Raw genomic sequence first — 24,851 nt, forward strand, 5'->3', positions numbered from 1 at the left:
ATGAATTCTCTAGATTGTATGGAAAGCTGAGTTTTTCTGTGGTTTAATATCAACTTTAAGTTTGTATAGTTATGATTTTACCAAAAGGTGTTTTCCCTATTTTATATTTATATATATTTAAAACTACTTTTTTTCTAAAAAAAAAAAAAGTATGATACCTTTTCCTTGAAAATAAGCCTGTTTTTGTCAAAAACATGAATTTCTGAAAGGAAAAAAAACCTTTCTTGAACTTTACTTTTTTCTCCCAGCTACTTTTTTTTCTTGAAAATATATGTCAGTTTTTTCTCTCTAAATATATATTTTTCCTCCAAAATACAAAATTGACAACGTTTTCAAAAATGTATTCTTTTTCAAAAAACTAAAAAAAAAAAATCTTCTAATAAAATTACAACCTTAATATAGTGTACCGGTAATTTTATGTATTTTTAGACTGAAAATTAAAATGGTTAACAAAAAAATATGTGAATTGCAGTTAACTTAATTATTTTCACACTTGAAACATTAGTAAAACAAACAGTGGGTTAAAATATTGCCTGCACAGGTTTTTGGTGGGCTCAAGAGAAATTGGCTTCTTCAAACTTCAACTTGGGTTTCAAACAAAGGTTTGCTTGACTTTTTTCGTGTGTCCTGCCATGATGAACGTGGTGACTGAAATTTGTGTCAATTGATAAAACTGGTGCAGGATGCCATTTGTGTGTCATTCTCCGTGCCCCACAGGACACCCTGGTGCTCGGGTTTGGAACCAAAATGTTCAATCAAGCTGTTGCTGACTTGATACGTTTGGACCAGAGGTTCTTGGATGTAAAATGCGATAATTTGCTTTTCTCGGTGCAGTTCTAATCTAGGTGTACAGGGGATTATGCTGGACAAATGCCGCATTGTTCATACTGAGGGTGGGAAAAAAATATCATGAGTGAAAAGAGTTAGTGATGCTTAGTCATCGTACCACATTATTTTTTTAAAGGCTTTTGGTGTCAAATTAAAATATACATAATGCGGGTCAACACAAAGTCAGCAACTACTCAACCATCCATTTTCTAATCAGTTTATCCTCACGAGTGTCGTGGGCATTCTGGAGCCACTCAAGTCAACAAAGACTGTAGATACCATTTTACATCTTAAGATGTGTTTCTCAACCCAGAGTAACACAGGTGGAGTTAGGTATTTCATCCTAATTCAAACTCTAATTTCTTTAGTGTAGTCTTTCAAGAGAACATGCAGAGCTGGAGGGAGCAGAGATGAAGATGTAGAGGTTCTCTTTGGGAGTGACCAGGTTGGATAGGATCAGGAATGAGTACATCAGAGGGACAACTCATGTTAGTGGTTTTGGAGAGAAAGTCAGAGAGGCCAGACTGAGATGGTTTGGACATGTCCAAAGGAGAGAGGGTGAATATATCCGGAGAAGGATGCTGAGTCTTGAACTGCCAGGCAGGAGGCTGAGAGGAAGACCAAAGAGGAGGTTAATGGATGTAGTGAAAGAGAACATGAAGGTAGCTGGTGTGAGAGAAGAGGATGCACAAAACAGGGTTAGATGGAGGCAACCGATTCACTGTGGCGACCCCTGAAGGGAAAAGCCGAAAGGAAGAAGAAGAAGAAATCTTTAAAGAGAACTTCATTTTTAATGATGATGAAAAAATATTGGACAGGAGGGCACCTCGTTAGAATCTATTAGTACATAAATTGAAAAGATTTTTAAATGGCACTAAAGCGCTGACGGCGCAGACATGATGTAGGTACAGTATTTCGTCCTGGTGTAGTCGCCGAAGTTAGCGATGAAAGATGGCCGACCTTCTGCGCCAGTGTGACTCACATCGTGCAACAGTCACGGTCGTGTATAGTCAGACCTTGTAAAACAGACTTTTCCATGTGAATACCATCCTCCATTTTCCAGTTGCATGCACGCGTACTGGTGGTGCGTTTATAACACCGGAATTCTAGAACGTCATGTCGTCACATAAGATTTGCAGAAAGAAATGAGCAATAATTATGTTTTTCCCCAATTCGAGTATTTTGAAACATCAAAGTAATGAAATGTAAATTTCCTTCCAGTTATCTTTCAAATGTACATACACGAATGACTTTTCGTAACAACACAGACACTAAATGCGTTTTGGTCATCGAGTCGTGCACACATGAGCACGCAACATGACGTTGTGTTACTCTTATTTTGACGTTCTCGGGTTCAAGATCCCTTGTGAAAAACGTTTCCACCGCAGCCGAACACAGCAGACCCATGGGACGTACCAAATTGCATTGACCGAATGCGAATTAAGCACTTCCGATTTCCCACCACAACTTGAACGCATCATATATTCCCCAACATGGCCGCGAAATGGTGGTAGTCTGTTGTTGTACCAGTTAGCACCAAGACAGCGAAAATCAAATTAATTCGCTTTTTGAACCACTCTACGGTCACTTTAACGGTGACTAAGTCACAGCTTTCGACGGCAGCGTTGCTTATTAATTGAAAAAGATGAGTTACACCACGAAGGTAGTCCAGGTGACTAACGTGTCGCCGAGCACAACGTCGGAGCAGATGAGAACGCTTTTTGGCTTCCTGGGAACCATTGAAGAACTCAAGTTATTTCCACCAGAGTGAGTCAACAAACCGACGGATTGAGTGCTTCATTCTCATGGGGACATATTTTGAGGCTATGTGGTTAGCTTGCCGTTATAGCCACGTTGAAGCGCGACACAAGGCCTAGCCCGCTAACGCGACCTGTGAAGCCTGGCTAGCTAAATCGCTCGGCTAAATGTCGCCTTCGAAAAGACGTTTTAGTAATCGTTGTTGGCTTTTAAAATTAAATGTAGTTTGCCCTGTGAATTAGTTGTCAGTATATAATGGCGTTATCAGTTGGCTGTGAAACAAACCGGTAAACAGATTTACATATGTAAAATCCAGAGCCAAGGTCGTGGTGAAGCATACATGCATTGTTTTAACTCAATGTAATGAGACGCATTGGCAAAAAAAAAAAAATCAATACGCACATGTATTTAATACTGAAGTTATCGTTTTCTGATTCCATAAGGAACAATGCAAGTTCAACAATGACGTCATAGATTTAAAACGCTGCATTCTCAATGGCAGATAAAAAAAAAGTCACACAAAGATGGACTAATGCACAGTTATTTCAGCATTCTCATATTTGCCTTTGGAGATTGCTATGTTTTTTTTTCCCCAAGAAGCACATTGAACCCTATGCTATTTGCATGCCCAATTTACCCTCCCCCTTCCAATAGCAAAACCTTGCTCGAAACGGAAGCTTCCTTAAAATGTTTATTTCCTCCTTCAACTGTTTGAACCCCAATGATACCACAAACTATGATCCTGAATCATATTAATATCCTTTCATATATGTTTTAAGCGCTTCTACCACAAAACGTGCAACACTTGATCATACTTCCTTGGTGCTACAAGATGCCAATGCACTACATTTATTTTAGACCGAGCTTTGGTATAAGCACCAAAATGGCGAATAGACAAGTCATTCAACACAATCAGCAAATTTGTGAATATGTGTGGAATATTTGTTGTCTAAGAGGGAGGTATGTTACACATACAGCACATTTGACAATAAAGTTGTACTTGATTTTTGATAACATCCATGTTTCACATCTCCCAGGGTGAATTACCCGAAAGTAATATGTCACAGAATGATGTTTTGCTCTTTATGAATTGACTGTTTTCCCCCTTTTTTGCAGTGACTCTCCTATGCCAGTGACATCACGTGTGTGTTTTGTGAAGTTCCAGGAGCCCGAGTCTGTTGGCGTGTCCCAACATCTGACCAACACTGTTTTTGTGGACCGAGCACTGATTGTGGTCCCGTTTGCTGAAGGTTTGTGTACTCACAAAAATCTTTGACTCAGAAGTCCGCTCATTAGTTAACCACATGCGTGCGTATTCAGGTTAGATGTAATCGAGATTATTTTGGTGTACTGTACCAATGCAATTCCATGACTCAAAAAATCCATTGCAGTATACCAAAATTTGGGCGGGAAATGAGTTAGTTTAAAACTGTGGGTTCTGAATTCAATCATATGCATTTAAGTTCTCCCCCCATACCAGTCTATCCTCTGTTAAACTTCTCTCTGTCATTTGTGTGTGCGTGCGTGTGTGTGTGTGTGTGTGTGTGTGTGCATGTGTGCGCGTGCGCGAGTGGGTGTGTGGTTTTGTAGTGAAGAAGTCAAAAGCAGCCCCTGGTTGATGGCTGAAAGTGGTCCTCTGCCTGCCAACAGGGGACTGATTGTGGTCCCGTTTGCTGAAGGTTTGTGTACTCACAAAAATCTTTGACTCAGAAGTCCGCTCATTAGTTAACCACATGCGTGCGTATTCAGGTTAGATGTAATCGAGATTATTTTGGTGTACTGTACCAATGCAATTCCATGACTCAAAAAATCCATTGCAGTATACCAAAATTTGGGCGGGAAATGAGTTAGTTTAAAACTGTGGGTTCTGAATTCAATTATATGCATTTAAGTTCTCCCCCCCATACCAGTCTATCCTCTGTTAAACTTCTCTCTGTCATTTGTGTGTGCGTGCGTGTGTGTGTGTGTGTGTGTGTGTGTGCATGTGTGCGCGTGCGCGAGTGGGTGTGTGGTTTTGTAGTGAAGAAGTCAAAAGCAGCCCCTGGTTGATGGCTGAAAGTGGTCCTCTGCCTGCCAACAGGGGACTATAAACATTTGCAAAAGGCCAGGATGCATTCAAGCACTACCCCTCTCTTATTTTGTCCTCTATTGTGTCTCTCTCCACTTTTTTTTCCTTAAATTAACTCCCATCTTTCCTAGGTGCTTTAGAGCTAAGCGCTAGGTAATATGTAAAGTTACGGAATTGCTCAAACGTGGACCTATCCAACATTTGGACAAAGTATACCGAAGGGCGCGCCCACACTTGGTTCCTTGTTCAAGCGTGTTTTTGTACCCTTTGAAAAGATGAAAATGACATCAGGCATGACAGCTGATGTTCAGAATCTCTCACGAGTGCTGGGGCACAAGCTTGACACGATTCCTTCATTCTTCCTGCTAGTTACGAATGAGAACTACCACCGTGCATAATGGTATGAAGCAAACGTGCCTTAGGAGCACTCTGGCCCATTGGTGGGTGCACTGCAACAGTATTGGAAGAAGGATCCTCATAGTAAAGTCAAATATGCGTACAAAAAATGTGATGGAATTTTAAACAAAGTCGTAATTAAGAAAATAGCAGCAAATAGTTGTTTGGTTTTGTTACAATAAAATGTAACATAAAAAAATAAAATTATTCATCTGAAAAAAAAGAAACTAGTCAAAATCATGGGGGGGAAGGTTGTAATTTTGTAGGAGTAACATGAGGTATGGGGAAACATTAGAATACGGTCAAAGTATCTCAAAAGTAGATTTCATTCAATTCAGTCGGAGTCTGTGAAAGAAATCACACTAATGTGACTAGTTGTAAATTGAAAGGGATATTTATCACAAGACTAAAGTAAAAATAATTGTTTTAAGAGAATACATTTTTTTCCTTAATTATTTTTAACCTTTGTCTCGAAACACACTGCTTTATTTTAGATTAATTTTACAACATTTCTTTTTCTTTTCAATCTGGCCCTGGCCTTCAGTTAATAATGATCATAAGGTAAACATTTCTGACTGTCGTGCAGTGTCGCATCGTGAGGTGTAGGCGTGCTTGGGGACAGTCTGTGACGGCGGGCACAGTGAACGCACCCTACAAGTATCCCAGGAAGGCTCCAAAATTCACACTTGATCATGAATTTATGCGTGCCAAAACAACTCCGTAATTAGTTATTGACATAGATCCTTGTCTACTTCCACCGCGCACTTGGAATGCAAAAGAGGTTGGATGAGAGCCGCCGTAGTCGTTGAGAGCACTTGCATAACAGTCTGCATCTGAGACGGCTGCCGAAATGCCTCACTGGACGTTGCTACACTGTGTAATATTTAACAGTGGTCTTCTTTTTGTTGTTGTGTTTTACAGTTGTTTTTCCCTGGCTCAGCCAGTCCCGCAGGCTGAAACGCTCCTGCAGAAAATACCACCCGACTTAATTTGTCTCCTGCAGCCATTTTCTCCCCCACCCTCTCTCTCTCTCCCTCTCCAGTGTGCTCTTTTTGTTTACATGTTGTTGTGTGTGTGTGTGTATGTATGTGTGTCAACGATGTCTGGAGATTGAAATGAATTAAACAGGGTTTTCTGTTGGGGGGGGTGGGGGGGCACTTTGGGATAAGCAGCCAGCGTCATGCATTTTCTAAACTACTTTATGCAAGAATGACATTCAAATACAGAAGACAAAGCCTGCCAGAGCCAAGGCCTAAACCCAATTGAGAATCTGAACTCAAAAAGATGCCCTCGCTATCTGGCTCGTTTGTAGTTCTGGTTTAGATCAGTTTTCGACAGTCCCGACGCGCGTACTTTAAAAGGTACAAAGTACAGTGGTCCTGACTGAAGTTTTTCAAACTGGAAACTTTTGTTGGTTCTTTTTGAGCGTTTCTGGTGGTAGTGAACTCAACAAGCAAAACAGAGAATTACATGTTGTGTGTTCAATACCACAACCTCTCAAGCTTTGCTTTAAATAAATCTGTTTGGCTTAATGCTAACACTGTGCAAAACAGCATAGGCAGGCTAATACATTGGTGTTACTGATCACAAATATTTGAGCAATACTTGTCGCCCATATAACACTTACAGGCATATATTCTTTATGTGCTGTGAACATTAACTATTATGTTTGTTACTGTTAACTGTCGCCGTCTTTTTTCTAAAATATTCAGACCTTTAAAAGGCATTGACTCCATGAATCTAAAGTCAAGGCCCTTACATTTTTAACACAAGATTTTGTGATTTTTAAATAGTCTCTAGGCTCAAAATCAATGAACATTACTTAATATCACACAATTGTATAGCAAAACCAACAAAATGGTGTGGTTTTTAGTTGGCACTCTAGAGAACAGGTGAACAACATTTATCTACGGAAACAACTTTGGATAACCTGACATGGAGCACAACATGAAACATAAAATTGTGCGAAAAAAATTCAAATGGAAAGCCATAATCTCACGTAGGAAAGGAACCCTGTGCCAGACTTTGCCGAATTCCGATTTTGGTCCAAATTCTTTGTGGCAAATTGAGGACCCCCTTTTGTGTTAGCCCGCCTTCGGGAGCCCACCGGTGCCTGCTTATTATTTGACATCTCTCATGGTCAAATTGTTTGCTTTTGAAATATTTACAGGTTCCACATTACATGGGCATGTGTGTGCGCACGCGTTCTTTTGCTATAATACTTAACTCAAGAGCTTGAACCAAAGTAAAAGGAAGGTTGCTAAATACTTTTGACTGACAACGTTTTGACTTTCATTTTGCCTTGAGTAGTTGAGTGTAATAGATGCAATGACAGGTAAGCAGAAAAAAATGTTACAGCAGGTTGATGCTGCTGCCGCCATGTGGTATATTTCACTGTGATGTGCACATTTATTTATTTTCCAATTTATTTTGGAGACATTGTGTCAGACTACTTGCCAACCGCCCTAAAATTCTCTCTGTTGTTTGTATCTCCGATTTTTTTCTCTGTGTGTGCTTTTTAGTAGCGAAGGCGCCGTGAGTGAGTCGCTTGTTTGAGTAAACCGTCTAAATGAAAACTCACTGCCCATTGGAGAAGAGCTGGGCTTGCTCACGTTTGGTTCATGACTTAGCAAACACGTTCAGGTGATACATTCTTGGCAGTGTTCATTGGACTTAGTGTGATTGTATTGCCAGCATTAGTTTGTGTCACTGCAATCATTGTGTTCAAGTCTGCACACCCTTGGAAGGTAAAACCTCTCAGTGTGAAGCCACTTTTCTTGGACATGTTTGAGGCGCACGCGGTCGCCGCTTCCCGTCCTGACGCCGTCTTGTGTTCTCTACAGGATCCATCCCGGACGAGGCCAAAGCGTTGTCTCTGCTGGCGCCGGCCAACGCCGTTGCGGGCATCCTGCCAGGCGGAGGACTTCTGCCCACGCCCAACCCCATGCCCAGTCCTGCTGTAAGACGGCGGGGACCACTTCTTTTGCTGGCGATCCGTTTCACTCATCGAACTAACCGTCATCTTCTCTGCTCAGATGGGAGCGAACCCGTTCGCCGGTCTTAACATGGATGCCATGACAGCATTTGGATTCCCAGGACCCAACATGAACCCTCAGGTGAGCGCGCACTGCAACGTAGACAGCTACATTGCAATAAAATAAACACTTTATTGTAGTAGTTCAGTATAAGAAGTGAAAAGTCACATGGATTCCCCACCCACAGTTACAGTCAAACCTCGGTTTTCGAACGTCTCGGTTCTCGACCAAAAATTTTGCGTTTTTTTATGCCTTGGATGACGAACAAATTTCGGTTTTCGAACAAACTGAGCGCACTTGAATGCACCACTTGACTCTTCTCACCTTCCTTACACGAGGAAATGATGCTTCCTCGGGGAGACGAGGAAGTGACGCTTCCTCGTCTACCCGCTCTTTTAAAAAGAGCGTGGTTTCGGTTTTCGAACAATTCGGTTTTCGAACAGCCTTCTGGAACGGATTATGGGTGAAAACCGAGGTTTGACTGTATTTTTAAAAAAATAATTTCGACAACTATAGCTTGCAGCTAACAAAAATCCCCAAAGTCACCAAAGAAATCATATTGCAGAATCACAATGATTCCCACCCGCCCATTTGCCGATATAAACAACACTGCATCTCTTCCTCATTATGCCTGAGCCAGATAAATTGATTTGATTTTTTCCCTGCCATATCTGCAACGGTAAAAATCATAAACATTACTTTGACACACGTAGGACACTTTTATTTTAATAAACACGGCATGCTTGGATGCAAAACACTCAACAGTATTTACCTGTTTGTTCCATCGACGTCATGGCTCCGACTAGCAGGGAGAAAAACCACATTCGATCAATTTCTTCTTCGGTAGTTGCTTCAGGTCTTTCCTGTGCACTGCTGTTGATGTAGCGCTTCCATTGTGGCCCAACGCTGCAACTGCAGTTAAAATACCCTCGAACATCATGACAACGTACCTCGAGGGACATCACTAAACTGTACATTTCATGGTAGTTTGTTGGAACCATTTCCAATAAAATGGCCGCCAACTACAATGTATGGACATTTATTGACGTAAAAACATGAACCTGTAGTACAATCTTAACATGCCAATTACAAACATGTGTATACAGTATGAAGAAAACACTCAATTGGCAAAAAAGTGCCTTCTCCAGTTCAGGATGTGCCGCAGGAAAATCCCTGCAAAATCTGGAACAAATAATGTAACCGACGTACTTTAGACTACAAAAATGTTGAGTGGCTCAATCCAGTGCCCTCCATTTTGTCTCAATGGCTTCATGACATCATTCATCAAGTTGACACAAAGGTTACAAGTCTTGATCATTATCAATTCTGAGCATTTGACATTTCCTGCAAGCAAATCAAAGACGACATCACGTTACGGCATTGCTGCAAGATCAGAGAGACTCATTGGGTTGCTCTTATGTCACCCCTTATGATGCCATCAGGGGGCACACTTGCTAGCTGGTTTGTGTTGCGTTAATCCTAATCGTCTATTCTTTTTGTACATTTGTGTGTTGGCAGGCTGCCGACCAGCTGCTGAAGCTCATGGCCGATCCTCAGTAAGTAGACGTCAAAGTGTCAGTGTGTGATACTTTTGTTTTTCCATGCAAACTAACACCTGGTGGTGCAGACTCAACCCGCTGGCTGCCGGTTTCAACCTGAGCGCCGGCCTCAAAGCCGACGCCGCCAACAAGGAAATGGAGGAAGCCATGAAGCGAGTGCGAGAGGCGCAGTCGCTTATTTCTGCCGCCATTGAACCCGGAAGTAAGTCTACAATTGGATTTTCTTCTTCTTCCTCATTGCTTTGCCAGTGGCTGTCTTCTCACATTGGTATTATGTCGCTCCACTAGACGAAAGCCGGAAGAAGCGTTCTCGGTCCAGATCCAGAAGGAGGCGCTCGCGATCCAGGTCCAGACGCAGGTACGTCGTGAGAACCACAAGAAATGGAAGAAACACCTTTCTGAAGTGGATGCTTGCTTTTTTATTTGGTGGAGCGGGGGGAGTTGTGAAAATAAGAGGTAACAATGGCAACATTGCAGGCGAAGCGGCAGCAGGTCCAGGCGGCGCTCAGTTTCCAGAAGCAGGCGACGTTCCAAAAGCCCTCGGAGGAGACGGAGCCGCTCCAGAGACAGAGGCAGGCGCTCCAGGAGCAGGTCCAGGTAAATGCACGTCATACACACCGTGCTAAAAATAATCACCCGTTATATCTTCTACACCAGTGTTTTTCAACCCCTATGCCGCGGCACACCAGTGTGCCGCAAGACATTGTCAGGTGTGCCGCGGGAAAATATCCAATTTGTATGCCTGTGCAGTCTATCGCCCAGAAAGTAATCGTGTAGTACCCTCCCATACCGCCAGGGAGCAGCAACAGCTAGCCAATTGCCTTGTGTTTAGACGAGAGACAAGCGAATTTGTGACGCATGAATGCAGGACGACGGTGAAGCAATAAATATGAAAGATGAGAAAATACTTTTTTCTTTGTGTTCATTTGATTCCAATTCAAGCTGTTATAATGTCATTCTTCAATGCTAAAAACGGTTATAGTAAGAATATAACACATTCATTATTCAAATAAGTGTTTTTTTTTTCACATTTTCAGCTAGTGCTGTCCCGCGAGATTTTTCCACTGAAAGAAGTGTGCCTTCGCTCAAAAAAGTTTGAAAAACACTGTTCTACACGATACAAACACCAACCTTAAACATCTCATCAGAAAAATAATACAAATGACTAAATATGGCGCAAAATAAAGCATGTTCCCAGGATGTCTTTGCACGCTTTCGTATTATTCTTTCCCTCAATCCTGACTATTCTCTCAGTTTCTACCGCTAAAATAATCCCCACAGCATGATCCTGTGACCACCATGCTTCAGGGAAGGGATGGCACCATTGTGTTTTACGGCCACTTTATGCCATTTGCAATTCTTGCCAAACAATCAAACGAACCACTGCCTGAAGCAGTCACGTGATCCAGCCGGCCAGCGAGGCGTAACGCGTCACGAGTTTTGCCCAAAATGAAGCGCGCCTCGACACACGCTTCGTGGAAACGCCCCTTACTTGACCCAAGCCTCAGAGCCTCTGCACATTTGTCCCATCACGACTTAAAACACCCAATGTTCCCAGCAGAGATCGTAAGAAGGAAGAGGCGCTGAGAAGGAGGTCCAAGACGCCGCCTAAGAGTTACAGCACCACTCGGAGGTCACGCAGCGTCAGCCGGTGAGTGGCGGGACACTCCTCAAAGCTTTGACTTTTATAAGCCGCGCTCACGTCGTTTTGTCTTTGCTCTCATAAGGAGACGCAGACGCAGTCGCAGCGCCAGCCGCTCCCCTCCTAAGAAGTCACCCAAGAGGAGGAGCTCCAGATCTCCATCTCCTCGCAGGTTAGCAAAGGGGGGGAAAAAATCGACATCACGCTTGGATTTCGTTCAGCAGATGGCTAACCAGTAGGCTTTTGTTATCTTTGGCCAAGACACAAGAAGGAGAAGAAGCGTGACAAGGAGCGAGAGCGCCGCAGCGACAAAGACCGAGGACGAGAGGAGAGGGAGAGGTCCACCAGCAAGAAGAAGAGAAGCCGGGACAAGGACAAGGACAAGGAAAGGGAGAGGGAGAGAGAAAGGGAGAGGGAGAGAGAGAGGGACAGGGAGAGGAAGTCTGACGTAGGAGACAAGGGAGACATCAAGGTAAGAGCAAACAAAGTCGAATTGTTACTCACTTTAAATTTGACCTCTAATTCTAGAAGGAAAAAGAATACACTTTGTTCCATTCACGTCAATGTACTTTACTGCAGCCCAGGAAACTATCGACAGAAATAAGCCGATTTACTTTTCTTTTTTTAATAGATGTGACAATTTAAGTCGATGACGATGATCAATCAAAAATGATGGGGCCATCTTTGCACATTTTTCTTTTTTTTAAGTTAAAGAAATACTAAACTATTGTAAAACAGTCAAGACATATCTCTATTGTTTTAAGACTTAAGAGTCAAGGTAATGACAAATAACGATGTCTATATATGGCATTTTGACACATCAGTATTTTGTTATTTTTATAAACTGCCGGCCGAGAAATTTTTACAGTGGCTACTTCAGGGATTTTTTTATAAATTTTTTAAATTCAGCCCCTTTGCCAATTTAGGTCCTTGGGCTGTGTACCCATCCCGAGCTCTCGGAATTATATTTGTCCAAATATCAACAGCTGCATCAGCGTCAATGGTCGGGCCCTACAAAAAAGGCAACTAAATGTGTTTGTTGTGCGCCTCAGATTACGAGGGATTATGACGAAGAGGAGCAAGGCTACGACAGCGAGAAGGAGCGTCAGGAGAGGAAGGCGTCAGACTACTCTGATTCGGACTACCCGCCCCAGTTCGCAGACGGCAATGGCGACTCGCGGCAGGCCAACGGTGACGAAGATGATGATGATGATGACGACGATGACGACAATGCAGACGTCCATGAGGATGACATGGATGTCAGCGATTAAGCACACTGTCTTCCACTCTGTCCCGCTCGATCCGGCCAAATGTGAATCGTGATTCAAAGAACAAAGAAAAAGAACATTTTCCCCATCGTGATTTGCTTCTTTTTCCACCCGTCACGTTAGCGTGCTGATGCTTGTCACATTGAAACTGGAAGTCCAAGTTGGAAGTTGTTGCTTTTTTTCTCACATTACGCTACAATTCATATGCATTCTTTTTGGTAGGCTCTCCCTTGTCCATGTTAGCGTCTTATTTGGAAATGTTTGTTTTATCAAGGATTTCTTTTATATAAATAAAAACCGTTTGGTAAATGCTGTTTAGTATGTTTTTTTTAAGTGGCACCCTCTGCTGTACACTACATGAAATTAATCTTTCCATTTTTATCTTCCTTGCGTGTATGTATGTATACATTTTAAGCAACCTGGTTTATGTATTTTTAAAAATCCTTTATGAAATTCATCTGTTGACTGACGGAAATGTATCAACCAACTAAAGTAGCAAAATTGCACCGACTAACATTTCGAGCAGGGGTGGCCAACTCGCGGCTCTTTGGCTGGTTTCATGCGGCTGCTGGGCTTTCACGTGACAATTGTCGAAAACGCCTCGGCGGTGGCACTGCCATTCAAACAACGGCGCTAAGTGCAACAGAATTTACAACGTGAGCCAATCATCGATCCCGCCACTTGATTGACATACAGGGCAACCAGTCAGATGACAACTGAATTTTGACCTTAATGTCACAGCTCATGCACAAACAACTGCGCTAAGTGCAAAGCTAGTCAGCGAATTTCTTCTGATTTTCAGGCAGGGATGCCCAATACGTCGATCGCGATCGACCTGGCAGCGGACTGGTTCCAAGTTGACGGCGAGTGGTGGGAGGAGGAAATTGTTTGGGGACTACCCCCCCCCCTCCCAGTTCTAGTTGAGATGGTATAACCCAAGAGGCGAGGTGCCGCTTGCTACTGTTATTGTCAGTTGCCATTCTACTCTACTAAAGCATCAGTCAAACGCCATCATGTCTTGTGTCTTTATTGGACAAACAAAAATGGGGGGGGGGAGATTTGTGTGTTTCACTTTCTTTCATCTCTGTTGCTCGTCTTGGCGTGTGTGAGTGCATATGCGCACGTGAGCGATCGGGTCGATCGCGGGAGGTTGGTCGCTTCAAAAGTCGATCTTGGTCAAAAACGTTTGCCTTATGTGGCAAGCAATTAGTAAGTAACCCCTGCAGCTCGCATGGAGACAGTGCCTGCTTCGAGTGGCAACAGCGGAATTTGAAGAGGATTGTTCAAGAGAAGGCATGTCACAAGTCCCTACACTAAGGCGCTAAGCAACATGCATAGTAAGAGAAAAACGTTCTTAAATTTTTGTTTTTGGACTTGGTTGAACTGAGAGTTTGTGTGTGTGTGAGACAGTGCACATAATATTCATTGTTGAAAATGACTGGCCTGTGGTCTTAGTACTATAGGAGTCAATTTTTGTCATTATCATGTTGGTGTGTGACATTTACAATCAAACTGGCTCAGCAGAAGTCTGTGTGTGTGCGTCTGTGTGTGTGCGTGTGAGAGGAAGGGATGGGGTGTTTGTTCTCACCGGTTTCAAGCTGCAATCTTTTGAAATAGTGATATCAAAACTGTAATATTTTATTGGAAAAAAAGGCAAGTCAAGAGTCAAGCTTGAATTGATTTTTAACCGACCTTAAAAAACGCGTATTTGTTTTTAGTTATATTGAGAATCGTGGTTTAAAATTAAACTGTTTTATGCTTCGTCCATGTTGGGTTAAACTACATATCCTGAACGGTTGTATGTTGCACAAATGTCTTAAAAAAGAATCTTAACTGTAGTGTCCCAGCAGAGGGCGGTAAGTGTAAGATATCATTTTATTTGTCCTACACTGGGGAAATTTACAGTCTACAGCAGCAATTTTGGGGGATAGAAAGAAGAAAAACAAAGTGTTTGCAAGCACAACAATAAATGTAGATAAAGAGAGGTTTACACAGTTCAATATAAGTGCAATATAATATAGATATATACCGGTATATATATAAGCATATATGCAACTGGTACAAGGTGGCCGTGCTATTTACAATTGTTACCGGTTTTTCACGTATTTTATTTCTTATTTAGCAGCCTGACAGCAGTCGGTAGGAGTGAGCGGCGGTAGCTCTCCTTCTTGCAGCGCGGGTGTAACAGTCTCTGGCTGAAGGAACTACCCAGTGCTATCAGGGCGGGCTGGAGGGGGTGGGAGGGACTGTCCATCATAGATTTTAGCTTAGCTAGCATCCTCCTGTTGCCCACCTCCTCCAGAGCGTCCAGGGAGCAGCCCAGGACGGAACTGGCCCTCCTGACCTGTCGCTCCAGTCTCTTTCCGTCCCTGGCCAAGATGCTGCCTGACCAGCAGACAATGCCATAAATGGATGGCCGTCACTTTTCAGGAGATCCCAAAAGTGGCATTTTATTCTTCAACCTCAAAGAGCACAAGTCATTTTCAACACGTTAGACTGGTCGGTCATTTGTAAAGAAAAATAAACACCACTCATGTGTGGGCTGACCAAAAGTATATATTTGTGGGGAGGGGTGGGAGGACGTGCGATTTACAAAAAATTGTGACGTGGGATGTTACATACCGTATACGTTTGAAGTTTTTCTCTTTTTGTACGGGTGAAAGCCCACTACCATAAAACTGAGCTCAGCGCAGCTTCAACATCGATAACATGAAACAAAAAGATGTTTGAAAATGAAAGTGTATTCAATACACTTTCATTTTCAAACATCATCAAGTCGTCTGATAAATGCATAATCACATAACAGACTTTCATCGTGGAAGTGAACGACAAATTAAGTATCTGTATGATGCTGGTGCTTTATTGAAAAGGAAGGATGAGTGCCAGTAACTTTACAGCTTAGTTTTGTACAAAAGAATAATAACAGACAAGCTACTATCAGCACTGAAAGGTGTTTGAAGGGGTGACAGACTTGTTAAACTGTGTGCCACGTAGTCACCCTCAAACAGTGCAGCTTGACGCCAATGACGGTAAACCTGAAAAGTCTCGCACGCGCTACAATCTTTTGACAAGACAATGGAGAAGACGGTCGAGGAGTAGGAGGTAAACGTGAGCTAACCTGAATGTGGAAAATGAACGCATTTTGGAGGTCAGTTCAAAACATTCTTGCGTATCGTCAACGTATTGCTACACACTGTTAAGTCCATGAGTAGAGAGAGACATATACGTACAGTACATATATGCACAAATGCATAATTAAGCTTAAGTATATAATATAACCGATCATATTTTTGTTTGTTGAGAAGCCAAAACTATTTACAGGACAGTGCCAGGACACTTGATATAAATGAGAAGATGAATTTTAATAAGAATATACTGTGGAGTCCTTTGAGAATAGCAGCATGGAAAGCATTGGTTTGTTTTGGATCCGGCAACAAAATGGCTGCCGCTCAGCTCTCATTTATAACGCAGAAAAGAGATTTCCTCAAATAGTGGCCTCCCCTCTAAGTCTGCCTGTTCACTTGATGCCTCCCTTTTGCTCTATGAGGGGGGGAAAAGTGTAATTATCCCTGTTCATGAAGATTAAAGAGTAAACCTATTTGAAAATTTTTTTGCTGACCAAAACAACAAGACATAAACAGACTGTGGGCTGAAATCAAAGTGCGCAGTCTTACCCACTGCATGTCGTAAACCAGTTTAAGACCAGCTTCATTCCCAACACATGGTCGCTCCACAATCTTCTATGCACAGCTTAAGTCCTTTTTTTTTCTCTTCCATTTCTTTTAAACTCACTCGACATAAATAATGTTGAATATTACTCCCGCTATTTTGAGAAATACAGTATGCTTGTATATATGCACGTAAGGACAGTGATTTGAAGTGAATGTTGTGTTTGCAGGCAGTCAGAGGTCCGGGAAGCGGCTGGGGTCTTCTTTAAAGTCGGGGGGGATGACGAAGAGAGAGCCCTCAAAGTGGTCGTGGTGGAACTCCTGGAAGGTGACGGTGGCCGTGATGGTCGGGAACACGGGGATGTCTGTGCAAAACACAAAGGGGGACGGTGGGGAGTGTTAGCAGGGTTGGTGTGGGACAGAGTTGCCAGGAAAACGGGGACGACGCACCGAGTTTGACAGGAAAGCCGGGGGGCAGTTTCATCTGGACGAACTCCCGCAGCTTGTTGAAGTGCTTGAAGGGAGCAACCACCTCCAACACATTCAGTAATCTGAAACAAAAGCAACACGCTTTTTGACGACAAATGTTTGCTTCATGGGCGGCCCGGTAGTCCAGTGGGTAGCCCGTCGACTTCACAGTGCTGAGGTACCGGGTTCGATTCCAGCTCCGGCCTCACTGTGTGGAGTTTGCATGTTCTCCCTGGGCCTGCGTGGGTTTTCTCCGGGTACTCCGGTTTCCTCCCACATTCCAAAAACATGCATGGCAGGCTGATTGAACACTCTAAATTGTCCCTAGGTGTGAGTGTGAGGGTGGATGGTTGTTCATCTCTGTGTGCCCTGTGATTGGCTGGCAACCGGTTCAGGGTGTCCCCCGCCTACTCCCCGAAGACAGCTGGGATAGGCTCCAGCACCCCTCGCGACCCTAGTGAGGATGAAGCGGTTCGGAAAATGAATGAATGAATGAATGTTTGCTTCATGCTGAGTCATGAATGCTTTTTTTCCTCCCTCTGCATTTTCACTTGCTGCTTTTTTTATTGCTCTTTCCCACTGGCTTGACAGAACTTTCATTCGGGGCTGGTATTGATTAACTTGGATTTCGATCTTTGACGACTACGGATTTTATTTTGGTAGGTTCTTACTTCCTGCTTTTAGACCGATTCCCAGTGACTTGATGGGACCCTGCTCCGGAGCCTTTTGTGAACACTTCGATTTGGATATTCTGTGACAGTTTTTTAATTTTTTTGTAGGTTTCAGCTTCCCTTATTTATTTATTCTGACTCATTCCCATTGGCATGAAAGGAAGATCGGCTGGAACTGTGAGCTCTGATTTTGTGCGACAAATTTATTTTGCTCGGTATTTACTTCCTGTATTCTGATCTCATTCTCGTGGGCTTGAGTCACCAGCTTTTTATGAACATTGATGACTTTGACAAGTCATGACATTTTTTTTTTTAATGACTTTGATTTGGATATTCAGTTGTAATTTTGAAACCTCTCTACTTACTGTTTTTTGTTTTTGTATTTGTTTTTATTCCTCATTCTAATTGGTTTCATTGACCTTTCATACGGAGCAAGTACTGATCAATGTTTTCTGAGAAAAAGACTCAGATTTGGATTTATGTGAAATGTTCTGTAAATATAAATATGTATAATCTGTCAGTGGTTTTACTCCTGTCACTCTCAAACTAGACATTTATTTTTAACCGTAATTACTTCGAGTTGCAAACTCTGTGGCTGTTTCAAAGTGTTCTATATGATTTTATTTTTACTTCCCTTTTTTTCCTTCCCATTCCCAAGTACAGTATTCCCTCTGTGGATATCAGCGCAAATGTACAACCATCAGCAATCTAATTTTAGATGAGGATTTGACACTCCTGTATTAGTTCCGCTTTAGTAAGAGCCATCTCATACCACGCGTGTCAAGTCAAGGATGGGTTACTTACGATTCAATGCCCAGCGGGAAGTCCTGGCTCATGGCTACGGTGGCCTTGAAATGCTTCTTGTTCTCCTTGCACACCAGCTCTCTGCCCACATGAGGAGGCCTGCGCCCACAGGGAGGAGAAACATCACAACATTGTGCCGCTGTTACCAAAAAAAAAAAAAAAAAAAAAAACACCCTCAAATAACGACAACATACTTTCCGTACTCAGCCGTGATGTACTCCTCCCAAGAAATGGTGTTGGGGGCCGGCGCCGAGAGGGACTGCCTCCTCGCGGACTGTGAAAACAGTTGCTATTTGTTGTTTCCAAGTAACCCCCCGGATCCCCCCCAAAAAAATTGACCGTGATTCACCTCAAAGTTGTGCTCGCTGATGCTGCCGCCTTTGCTGAGGCTCTCCATGATGGCTTTGTTCCTGAGGATGTCCTCCTCGCTCAGGTGCTCGCGCCGCTTCCGAGACTCCAGCACCAGGCCGTTGACGGCGTAGAAGTCCGCCAGGAAGTTGCCCACACGCTCCTGCAACGCCGCATCAAAGGCCACGTTTGTCTACGCTTTGCCAAAATGGTGCAATATATATAACGAAAAGAAATTGGAACATTCTATTCACACCGTAGATTCTTTAAATGATTATCGTTATGACCAAAAGATTTTTCAAAAACATACATTTTGAAAATGCCTGGTTTGTTGCCGAGCTGACGAAACAAGCGCACCTGGCCAAAATGCGATTTATTATGAGCACATTAAAGATAACTTGACAACACATCAAATAGTTCATCCGTATCGTTTATGAGTTGTGGATAAACGATTTGAAATAAATGAGCTAATAAAACCGCGTTGGGCTAGTACTCTCTGCAGTTGATGAACTGGAATATACAGTTAGCGTCTACGGCCTTACGGTTTTGTCCTCCCTGAAGAGCCAGCCACTCTGAGTGCGGGAGAATGTGATGGATTTAGTGGACAAGGTGGCCGAGTAGATGTCGCTGCTCATCAAGATGTCCACCTCCTCCTCCGTCTCCATCTCAGACTCCTTTCAAGACACATGCACAACCCAGGCCATCAACTCATGCCGCTGCTGCGTCTCCAGCGGGTGAAGAGTGTCTGACCTCGTGGTGTATTCTTTGGTACACTTTGGCTTCGTTGTCCAGGACCACGAAGGACTGCGAGGGCGGCGCCTCGCCGCTGAAAATGAAGCTGAGGTCTCCGCGCTGACACTTCATGTCGATGAAGTCGATGAGGGTGGTGTCCAACCTACCATAAAGAAAGTAAAAAGCACGGATTGTGTTCTCACTGCGATTCATCGGCATGCCATCAAAACACACTGGTCGATTCGTCTGGCAGATCTGTGCACGTTGTGCATGCAGCGGACACATCACCAAACACCACTTGACCAAACATTTGAGTTGGGGGCCACTTCCCAGAATGGAATGCTGATGGCACTAGTTGGCGAGAGCAAACTTTTGGCTTTGAGGTGCTTATATTGTCTGGCTGTTGGAATGTGAACATTGAAAGTGGCTAATCCCCACACTCGCTGCCAAGTCAGGGAGGAAGAAACTCTGTGACTGAGCAGTGTTATGGAAATTTGCCCCACTGTTCTGTCACAATAGTGCAACATTCCGACTGGCTCACTCCTTTTGAGAAATACGCCGGATCGACTTGGTTGTCGTGTAATTTCACCCTTGACCCAACAATTAACATCAATTTGTCTCAATAGGGGTGTTCACACGGCAACTTTTACTCCGGTGCAGCACTGAGGCTGCTCCCGTAGAGCGTTCACACGTACAATGTGACACCGGTGTAGCCCCTGAAAATAGCTTAAACCGGAGCCAATTTAACCCTGCTCAAGGAGGTGGTTTAAAAATTTACTCCAGAGTAAATGTTCGTTTGCGGGGCAGCACCGATATAAATAAAATTGGACGTGTGAACGCTACGGGGGTAGACTCGCTACGACGCGTGAGAAGAGTTGATGACATGCGGGTATTGAATGCGTTGCTTTCATGCTCTGTTGTATTTCCGTCATCTTTCCTTTCTCTCTCTCATCCTTTTACGGTGTCTGATAGACCACAGCGTTGATTTGTCCGGAGAAGTATAAGCAATGGTTTTTCGATATGTCACAAACAAGGCGGGGAATAGGGAGTACACTTTGCGCATGCGCATGTTTTATTTCCGTATTATTACTATCGTATTGCAGGGCCGCAGAAACTTCCGTGTGAACGCAAGTGGGGCTGCACTAGGGTTAACGCGCTTCTCTTTAGTAAGCAGCTTTTTACGTGTGAACGCTCCACAAAATTTACACCGGTGTAAGATATATCGCAACAAAATACGTCGGTGCAGCACCGATGCAAATGTGTGCCGTGTGAACACCCCTAGAGTGATGAACTCAACTCAACTCAACTGTATTTATAGAGCACTTTCAAACAGCCATCGCTGCATACAAAGTGCTGTACATGGAGCAAATTAACATATACAACAAACAGTAAAGCAAATCGGTAATAAAAACAGTAGAAAGCACCGAACAGCAAAACCAAGAACAATCTAAGTCATGCTGAGTCATCAAGCATATATGTTCTTATTAAAATGCATACATATGAATAAACACCTTGCTCTTCTAATCACCATCTGTGGAGGGATGAATTAAATGCCCCCAGACACGAAGGAAATACCTTAACCCTTTCATGCACCCTGTAACCCGATAACATGGTAACCTGCCCACTGAAAGGGGTTAAACTGATCACGTAATGGACAGTAGATTATTTTATGCCTTACCTGATATTGATGCCCTGCTTGTAGATTTTACAAGTATCAGAGGGAAGCATCCGAGACAGCAGAGGCACTGTGGGGGGGAGAAACGATGCTCGTGAAGTCTTTCCGGTGTTTCCATCACTTGGCCACCATAGAAGCAAAATACTCACCCCAGCTTTGAAAATCCCAATGCAGCTCCAGGTAAAAGTCGCCCAGCTTCAAGGACAGAGAAGAGTTGTGGATGACCGGTTGTAAATCACCAAACAAAAGTGATAATCTGACATGATCACCTCCTGGAGGGCTTTGAGTAACTTTGGCCTTTTGTCCTCCACGCTCTCCCTGGATTGTTGCTTCAGTTTGCGCAGTATTGCCGTGACTGCGAGACAAGAAGCGAGAACCAATTAACCTGTTGACATGCACTTTCACGCCCAGAAGACTCACGTTTGATGGACACTGTCAGAAGGGCTATGCTACATTTCGCACGTTTAACTTTCCAGATGTCACTTCTCCTGTGCTGTGCTTCAGATGTCCACCATCAGATGTCAGAGCAAAGGCAATTACAGACCATCGCCAGATATATATTTATTCATGTGATGGGGGCACTAATGTGAGGAAACCTGGGGAAGTTCAATCAAGACCACATTTTAAAATGAGTACCTCTCTGCCTGCATCCAGGGGAAAAACAAAAACAACGCTATTATTCAGCCCACATTAGCAACAAAGCTTTGCAATCCAGCACTGCATCTGTCAATGATACCTGATTTTGACTGGAGCTCATTTGGACACGTTTTCTTGTAAGTTTCTCAAAGTGCATGCGGACTTTGTATCGGTCTGTCATGGTGAAGAAGGAGCTGAGCCAAAAGGCGAACGTGGCGACGTGTCCAGTGAATGGACTGACACAAGGTAACACCCAGTCTAAAATTTGGTTAAACGAAGACATTTGTGCACTGAAAGTGAATAATATAGGAGGAACAAAGCAATCCCTTTATTCAAGCCCTGCAGTGCATGACTCCAGTACAATTCCAGCGGTTACTTAATCACACGGGGTGGCTGAGATACGCATGGGCAGCGCCGCATTGAACTAATGCAACTCCAGATGCACTGTGGCAGTCAGAGCTGCGGACGGTAATCTGATGACGAGGCCACCGGCTATGGGTGATGATGGAGGACAAACCTGCTGTTTTTTGTTGTTTTTTTTAACCACACATAATCACCCGCCTTTCATTTGACTTTTTCCATAAAAATAGCAAAGGGGAGGCACATGCAAAGCGCCAGCATGCAGGCTACGTTTCAATTATTCACGCTGGACTTTTCTATCTTTAATAACTTGTACAAGATTCACAGCATGAACAGAGAGAAGGCATTCCAAATGCTGTTTACACGTAACGCTTCGTGACGAGCTTCCCGACACTAAGCCGTCATTTGGGCTGCGCTCCAAAGCCGCCTGGATGGCCAACACCAGGATAATAAATGCTCAGATCAAATCCACCAACTAACACGCACAGAGAAGCAACCGACAGGGCTCCTCCATTTCAAGGTAGAGAGGTCCGGTTCTGTAAAATGTCTCTAAGTCAACCATGACTGAGACTGTTGGCTTTAGATAAGGCGCCACGGGGTCCAAGTCAACAATATGAGATTTATAAGGGCCACTGGGACCAAACATCACAACCTCTGTTTTCTTTTCATTGAAATTCAAAAGGTTCAGTGTCAGGCAGAACAAAAGTGGCCTCAAGGAGAAAACATTCTTTTTGCTCACTCAAGACATAGATCTAATTGTCAACCGCATGGCAGTGAAAGCAAACAACTTTTTTTAAGAAGGAGCCCAGGGGCAGCAAATACGATGAAACCAGCCATGGCCCCAAAATTGAACCCTGTGGAACACCATGCGACAGTGTGGCAGAGCGGGACTCAGAGCAAATCAAGGCTAACACAAGACATTCTGTCTGTCAAGTAAGATGTAAGCTACTCTAGAACACTACCGCTAATGCCCACCCGGTGCTTCAAATGAGCCAACAGAAATCTGTGGTCCATAGGTTAAGATGTTAAAGTCTTTATATGTGTGTACCCCACTTTAAAACAGTCAATACGAGCTACAAAGCGGCACACACACGGAGTATTTGATGAAGTGGAGCTACTTACTCATTTGTCTATCACCATAGCTGATGGCTTCTGCCAGAGGGCTCCATCCTTGTGCATTCTTCATCTTAACTGGTGCATTGTGGGCCAGAAGAAGAAGGGCACATTCTAAAAAAAACAAAAACATGGAAACAGATCAGGATTAACCTTTGCATGTACAGACACCCGAGATCATCAAAGTGTGAGCTTTTTATTTGATTCCTGTTCATAACCTGTGTGACCTAAAAATCGCCCGTTTAGAACAAGTATTAAGATGGCTACCGTTTGACCCATTAAATGAATCTCCATTATTTTCGGTGTTCTAGTTACTCTAGCCTTGAGCTATAGATTGCAAGCATCTGTTAATGTCATTTTCATGCCCTCTTACCTTTGTGGCCCAGCATCACAGCCAAGTGCAGAGGGGTATTACCTAAAAAAAAAGACAGTACAGTAATCCATATGACAGTAGAGAACGCTCATTCTATAGAAATTGTGTGTGAAGGTTGATGAAATGACATGGTGTAGAACCCACAGAATTGTTTAAATGTTGGATGGGAGGTTGAAGTTTGAATGGTTTCAATCTGTCATGAAATGTGGAAGGAGTGGGGTAGATACAGTATGTAAAATCGTGGGAATTTGGGGAATGTGATAAATACTATACTCTGGAGAGATCTGAACAGTTTTATAGTTTGACTTGTTCAAAATATAGTTTTTTTAAAAATTGAGAAAAATAGACATTTTGTTTATGTAATTTTGGGATTTTTTTTTTGTCAGGTAGAAATGTGCTAAGTCCCTGCAGTCCAGTTTTTCTGACATGTTACAGACCAATCACAATCACAATGATTTGCATTTTCTGCACTGTCGATGTGAAGTACAGTAATGTCCTGTTTTTGAATGAAGTAATGGAAATTTGACTTGACATGGAAAATGAGGAACAATGAAAACATTTGAAAATTGGGGAATGGACGGAATGTGTGGAATAAAGAATTGTGGTGAACAACAGCGCTCTTCAGCATCATACAATTATTTGTCATGGAGAGAGGATGAAAACAACGAGCTCATGGAATTGTTCTTACCGTGTACGTCTTTCTGGGAGATGCTATGGGTCCTGATGAGGGAGGAGAGCCGTCTCACGTCCCCTTTGAACACGCACTCATGCACCGGGAAATCGTCGTTGGCGAGGATGATCGGATTCTTATTATCGTCGTTGACGACAGACGCGTTGCCGTTCAGGTTGTTGGCATTCAGCTGCTGCTGCTGTTGTTGCAGTGCCGACGGTTTGACCGATTTCACGAAAGCCTTGTTGGACTTCAAGTGGTGACCGGTCCCGTTGGGGATGGTCCCGTTGGAAGTCTCGTCGAACGAGTCGACGGCTTGTGCATTTTTGTTGCCTTTGTAGTGGTCCTTGCACGCGGCGCGTATCGTCTCACCTGTCATGGTTGCGAAAGACCTCAATCACCTGAGATACTAGCTCACTCGACTCATCGGCATTAGCATTAAACGAGAACAAGTCAAAATGTGGCTAAGAAAACAAAACACTGGAGGAATTCCGCTGTTTTACGACGGCCAAACTTAACAGCGACATTAAGCTTGCACCCGTGAAGCGCTGCTCCCGGCCGCTCTAGCTAGCCCGCAATAAAAAAAATATATGTACTACAGTGGGCGCGGCGATATGACCCCACGAGGGTTTAATATTATTCGGCGCACACATCAAAACAAAACGGAGCTAAGATGTAACCACAATTACACAAACGTCTCCTCCACTCATCCTGAAAGCCCTTTTTTTTAAACGAACCGGTTGATATTCTGCGGGCTTTGCGGCAAATATGAAACAGAC

General features: G+C 43.4%; 3 protein-coding genes across 5 annotated transcripts in view; 1 reads left to right on the forward strand and 2 right to left on the reverse strand.

Annotated features, from left to right (window-relative positions):
* Positions 1-1,899, reverse strand: part of rpe65a (retinoid isomerohydrolase RPE65 a) — a 9,607-nt gene extending 7,708 nt beyond the window's left edge. The window contains exon 1 of the mRNA XM_019878970.1: positions 1,811-1,899. Within this exon, the coding sequence (XP_019734529.1) occupies positions 1,811-1,884 (74 nt within the window). The 5' untranslated portion in view covers positions 1,885-1,899. The remainder of the gene's footprint in view (positions 1-1,810) is intronic.
* A 396-nt stretch (positions 1,900-2,295) lies between these two features.
* LOC109521245 (serine/arginine-rich splicing factor 11-like) lies at positions 2,296-12,865 on the forward strand. 2 transcript variants are annotated; one of them, XM_019878972.1, is made up of 12 exons: positions 2,296-2,595; positions 3,703-3,836; positions 7,894-8,009; positions 8,086-8,166; positions 9,604-9,641; positions 9,713-9,846; positions 9,933-10,002; positions 10,122-10,241; positions 11,203-11,295; positions 11,372-11,458; positions 11,548-11,758; positions 12,339-12,865. In XM_019878972.1, the coding sequence occupies exons 1-12, from the start codon at positions 2,474-2,476 to the stop codon at positions 12,555-12,557; spliced, it is 1,425 nt and encodes a 474-aa protein (XP_019734531.1). In that variant the 5' UTR covers positions 2,296-2,473; the 3' UTR covers positions 12,558-12,865. The 2 variants fall into 2 exon arrangements, with proteins under 2 accessions (XP_019734531.1, XP_019734532.1); XM_019878973.1 differs by having other exon boundaries at positions 2,297-2,595; positions 11,206-11,295.
* Positions 12,866-13,291: 426 nt separating this feature from the next.
* Positions 13,292-24,842, reverse strand: LOC109521286 (ankyrin repeat domain-containing protein 13C-like). 2 transcript variants are annotated; one of them, XM_019879069.1, is made up of 14 exons: positions 24,091-24,842; positions 23,403-23,444; positions 23,039-23,143; positions 21,190-21,275; positions 21,070-21,115; positions 20,924-20,990; positions 19,264-19,408; positions 19,056-19,187; positions 18,515-18,676; positions 18,360-18,439; positions 18,166-18,264; positions 16,673-16,773; positions 16,451-16,587; positions 13,292-13,430 (listed from the first exon to the last, which is right to left on the reverse strand). In XM_019879069.1, the coding sequence occupies exons 1-13, from the start codon at positions 24,449-24,451 to the stop codon at positions 16,457-16,459; spliced, it is 1,557 nt and encodes a 518-aa protein (XP_019734628.1). In that variant the 5' UTR covers positions 24,452-24,842; the 3' UTR covers positions 13,292-13,430; positions 16,451-16,456. The 2 variants fall into 2 exon arrangements, with proteins under 2 accessions (XP_019734628.1, XP_019734627.1); XM_019879068.1 differs by lacking the exon at positions 13,292-13,430 and having other exon boundaries at positions 15,393-16,587; positions 24,091-24,841.
* Positions 24,843-24,851: the final 9 nt, after the last annotated feature.

This window comes from Hippocampus comes, unplaced genomic scaffold (assembly GCF_001891065.2).
Source record: "Hippocampus comes isolate QL1 unplaced genomic scaffold, H_comes_QL1_v1.1 scaffold85, whole genome shotgun sequence".
Taxonomy (NCBI): domain Eukaryota; kingdom Metazoa; phylum Chordata; class Actinopteri; order Syngnathiformes; family Syngnathidae; genus Hippocampus; species Hippocampus comes.

Bases quoted from the DNA above. Each gene is read 5' to 3' on its own strand.
- LOC109521286 (XM_019879069.1), bottom strand. From the start codon at position 24,451: ATGACAGGTGAGACGATACGCGCCGCGTGCAAGGACCACTACAAAGGC. The intron at 23,144-23,402 runs GTAAGAGGGCAT...TGTTTTTTTTAG, and splicing joins TGTGATGCTGGGCCACAAAG to AATGTGCCCTTCTTCTTCTG. The intron at 16,774-18,165 runs GTAAGTAACCCA...CTTTTGTTTCAG, and splicing joins TTCCCGCTGGGCATTGAATC to ATTACTGAATGTGTTGGAGG.
- LOC109521245 (XM_019878972.1), top strand. From the start codon at position 2,474: ATGAGTTACACCACGAAGGTAGTCCAGGTGACTAACGTGTCGCCGAGC. The intron at 8,167-9,603 runs GTGAGCGCGCAC...GTGTGTTGGCAG, and splicing joins GACCCAACATGAACCCTCAG to GCTGCCGACCAGCTGCTGAA. The intron at 10,242-11,202 runs GTAAATGCACGT...CAATGTTCCCAG, and splicing joins CGCTCCAGGAGCAGGTCCAG to CAGAGATCGTAAGAAGGAAG.